Source organism: Rhea americana, unplaced genomic scaffold (assembly GCF_003343005.1).
Source record: "Rhea americana isolate MKP2758 unplaced genomic scaffold, rheAme1 scaffold_230, whole genome shotgun sequence".
Lineage (NCBI taxonomy): Eukaryota > Metazoa > Chordata > Aves > Rheiformes > Rheidae > Rhea > Rhea americana.
In genome coordinates, this window is record NW_028186347.1 from 809,613 (window position 1) to 814,146 (window position 4,534).

The 4,534-nt window shown below is 47.2% G+C and overlaps 1 protein-coding gene across 9 annotated transcripts in view; it reads left to right on the top strand.

Annotated features, from left to right (window-relative positions):
• The first annotated feature begins 4,285 nt into the window (after positions 1 to 4,285).
• The window catches only part of DOCK7 (dedicator of cytokinesis 7), a 109,130-nt gene continuing 108,881 nt past the window's right edge, over positions 4,286 to 4,534 (top strand). For 6 of the 9 annotated variants that reach the window (XM_085306060.1, XM_085306061.1, XM_085306063.1 and 3 more), the window contains exon 1: positions 4,358 to 4,490. In XM_085306060.1, the coding sequence (XP_085162186.1) occupies positions 4,453 to 4,490 (38 nt within the window). In that variant the 5' untranslated portion in view covers positions 4,358 to 4,452. Of the gene's footprint in view, positions 4,491 to 4,534 lie in introns of all 9 variants that reach the window. The other 3 variants (XM_085306068.1, XM_085306069.1, XM_085306067.1) reach the window with 2 other exon arrangements.

Below are 4,534 nucleotides of genomic sequence, written 5' to 3' on the forward strand. Positions count from 1 at the left end.
GATAGGTAGTTGCCCAGCATAAATACTGCTCGCAGATGTAGACTTAACTGTTCATTCCGTGCCTTTTTGTTACAACGTTTAGCTGAAAAGAGTAAATGGTCACTTTAGTGTGACAGTGCATGTTTTGATGAATTGCTGGGCTTTTCTCAACCTCTGCATCAGCAAAGTAACTAGAAAGGAAATGTAAGAGCTATGATGGAGACCCATCAGCTCTGACAGGGTTCCTCAACTTCCAGCTTAATATAGGCATAAGTCTTTGTCCTGGTGGAGTACTAATGCATCCAGGACAAGTGAGGATTGCACCCCAGCTTCTCACAGACTTCCTGCCTGGAACATCAGATGGCTTATTGATGAGAACTGCATAAATGGATTAACTCCTTTTTGGCAATATTTACCTATACTTCYTTGCTGCTGGAATCCTTTCAGAATGCAGAAGCATTTGCTCAGTTCCAGTGCCATTATAGCCATCATTCACTCTTCAGCTTGGCTGTAGTAATACCTTTCAATAGCTGATTGATTCCACAACTGGAATTGTATGTAGACCAACACAGGTTTCTTCCTTGCTTTCTAAAACATGATTAAGGATTGCAGTATGTTAAGGCAGAGTAACTATTCATTATCCTCATAGTGCTGATAAAGCTCTATGCTTTAAATTGGTTACTGGGAATATGTAACCTTCATGCAAACATTGATTTAAATTAAGTTGAGCCATATGGAAGTGTTAACTGTAGTGTACACAGTCCCTCCACTGAAGTTAGTCTTGATCTGTCCTCATCGTCACGCTGAATTATCAGTCATCCTTGAGGACAATATATATATGCAGTCAACTTCATAAAAAATAAACCGCATAATACTACAAATATATCATCAATTGCATACAATTTCACCCAAATTAAAAGAAAATATTTTGTTTTTCTACTCCAGGTAAAATTTGCCACACAGCACGTGTTTTTGAATCAGAGAAAGATGCTGGTTTCTGCAGAGATGTTTGAGAAAATTATTTTGCAGACTGAAATTGCAGACTGAATATCAGGTCTCTGGGTCCGGTTGGTTACATTCTCCTCTTTGCAAAGCAGGAGTTTGTTTCTTCAGACAAAATGTTTCCTTCAGCTAATCTCTGCTTTTAAGATGAGAAAACAGGCAGAAAGATTATGGGACTCACAGTGCTTGTCAATGCACCTTAAAACTCAAGACAGCGTGGCACCACCACAAGTTCAGTCAGGCTGACTTGTCAGCAACATGGAGACAAGATTTGCTARTACCATAAATTTTAGTTTGGCATTATTGGAAATATACTAGTAAAAGGCTACTTCTTTTTTTCTAACAGTTCTTCATTTTTCCCTTCACTTCTTTTGGTTAATGTTCCACGCACTGCAAAATTTTGAGTCAATCTACAGGAGCTCATGGTTCTCTTTACAAGGTCATGTATAAATTTCTACCAGCCTCACTGATGTCTTAGTGTTTAAACTCATTGGCATCAACTTGGTAGATTGTTACTGGGCTRTTGCTATCTGAAAAGTAACCAGAAATGTTTATATTATTTTTTTCTGAAATTCACTTAATGAGGTTCACTGAGTTGAGAGGTTTTTTTTTCATATTTACACCAACTATATGTAGAAATCCTGTTTATCTGTAATGCAATAGCCTCCCACTGAGGGCATGTAAGAGCTTTAATGAGTGAAGAGCCAGGTTTTCAATGATTGGTGAAATTGTGGGGAAGCAATGAATCTGCAGTATATTTGTARTTATGTTATATTTTCACACAGTTCAGTAACATGGAATAAAGGTTTTATAGGTACTGGCTTGAGAAAAGTGCATTTACTCTAATTAGCAAAATAGCAAGATCAACAAGCCAAGTCATTCTAACAGGTACCACAAAACACCTGTGTAACAAGGAGAAATGTCAAAAGTGCATCTGAGCCCTGTTTTCAAGAAGGATTTAAGATCCTGTAATATCAAGGTACAGATAGGAAAACACCATTGCAGTATTTTAAAACTTGATTGCTCCTAGTTRTTACCCTGCCCTTCCAATGAGGCTACAGCATCCTCTGGCAAGAGTGGCAGAGCAGGATGTATGTCTTCACCTCAGTTAGCAGTTTCAAACTATGGTATCCAAGCACAGACTTTCCTTCCTTGCGTTTTCAGATGTCAGAGCACATCTGTCTGGTGTGGCTGAGGTGCAGACACATGTCTCATCCGACTGCCCTTCCGCTGGTAGCCTCCAGCACAGCGTTGGAGTGGACAGGGTGGTAACCTCTGAAACTGCTGGGATTAAATCTGCCAGAGCTCATCTTGCTGAGCTCTAAGCTGCAGAAATAGTCAGAGAAGAATAAGGCTCTGACAGATGAGCAAGGGTGACATCAAAGGCTCAAGCCCCTGTGCTGTACACTGCGGTGATGTGGGAAGAATGAAAGTTAAAATCCAAGAGGTCTCTCAATCAAACTTAGATATTCTGCACTCCCTGTATCAGGGCAGTAGGGGCTGCACTGTTCTTTGCACCTTCTTGCAGTGATAACAATTTCCCTTTTCAGAAATGTTGGATTTCCAGTTTCAGTGTTGTAGAATCAGGGAGTGGTTTGCCGTTAAGGCAGGACTACATTAGCCATCCTGCAGCTCAGACTGATGGCATTTTGGAAAGACTGGATGGGGGATGGGAAAGAGGAAACATTTCTGGGGGTCCCTCATGCAAAGGTCTGATCTTGTGAGCATGTACTCATGTAAGAGAAGTTATCCATATGTAAGAATGTAAATAGCTGATTGGCTYATCCTGTCCACTTTATGTGAGGGGCTTATCCTGTGTGCACTTCTAATATATGGGCAGTAACTCAAGAAGAAAAATCTTTGCCTTGGCAAACATTTGGGAGGTCAGGTTCTAACTATTTTCTCCCCTCCCCCTTTGGGAAAAGAAGCCCTTTCTCAGTGGCATACAATAGGTCTTTGCTTTGCAGTATCTCCATCTGCATGCATGTGCGTGTGTGCATCTGTGTTATGCATGACAGAACATTTTGGTAGTAGGCCACAAGATTATCTACATTGGATTCACTTTATATATGCAAAAAGTCTGATTAACTCCAGTGGGATTATTCACGTATGTATAAATTTGCAGATTTCAGGGCCTGACACCCCCTMTGTAAATATATACAAACACAAAAGCAGAATAATTACATGCAGCTGGAAATCAGTGGCTTCTCCTAGTGGAAAAATTGGTATACTCAGATTGCAGTCGCAATGTGCTAGAAACATTCACACAATGCAAACAGATGGACTCGGGTGAATTAACACTTGCTACTTTTGGACACTTCCTCGATTACTATTAATAGTTCTCTGGTTTAGATTAATGCACAGCATATGTCATGTAGCAGTGACTTTGAAGTATCTGCTAGAAAGTGGCCTAGGTAACAGTTCCATTTTTTTTGAGTACCAAAATAGTCTTTTACTCCCCACCCTGTCCCTCCTCTTCCTATTAAAACTACCACCTTAAATACAACACATTTACGGAATGGTGGTAACGACCAGGTTGGATGGAAAGGCAGTCGTCACACTGTTCCAGCCACCTTACAAATCACTGCTGGGGAAGGGAGGATTTCCAGCCTTTCTCAGGGAGAAGCTGCTACCCAGCAGGGTTAACAGAGAGTCCAGCCTTGTCCCTGCTCAGCAGGCGCACACGTCCCTCAGGGCCATGCTGGGTGGAGACACGGGAAGTCAAGGGACGGGGCCGAAACGTGCGGATTTGGGACAAGCCAGGGCTGTAGAGCAGTCCACGGGTAACGCCGCGCAGCTCTTCCAGGGGCTCGTCTGTGTGAGAGCCTGGCGGCGCTTTCCAGCCCAGGCCGCTGCTGCTCGCCGTGGGGATTTCACTCGGCGCTGGGCTGAAATCCCGGGCCCGCGTGAACCGAGTTACGAGCAGCTTTCCGTAAGCATGAGTAAATCTTCATCGCTGCAAGTAAAAATCCAAGTGCCCTCACTTTTCAGACGGGAGGAAAAGGAAAGGGCAGCGGCAGCCCCGCAGCGAGGCAGAGCCCCGGCCCTGGGGTCCGCGCAGCGGCCCGGCGCGCCGTGCCCGCCCCTGGGGAGCAGCGCGGCTCCCGGGGGCCCCCCACGCCCGCGGTGGCGCCTCGCCGTTCGTGCGGGCACCATCTTGCGCGGGGGAAAGGGCCGCTGGGGCGCAGCCGCCGCCGCCGCAGAGGGCCGGGGCCGGGCCCGAGTCGGGCCGCGCCGCCCCGCCCCGCGCGCGGACAATAACTCCTCACAGCGCCGCGGCCGCCCGCTCGCCCCGCCGTATGTCTGCGAGGAGCGGCCCCTCGCCGCCGACAGGGGAGGAGGCGGGCGGGCGCTGCGAGCGCCGAGGGTGGGAGCGGTGCGTGCCTGCGCGGAGCATTACGGCGCCCGCTCCCGGCTCCTCGGCTCCGGCAGCGCCGCGGAGCAGCCGCGCGGAGCCCCGGCAGCGCGGCCATGGCCGAGCGCCGCGCCTTCGCCCAGAAGATCAGCAGGTAGCGCGGCCGCGCAGGGCCCGCGGGCGGGGGGCGAGGGGCGG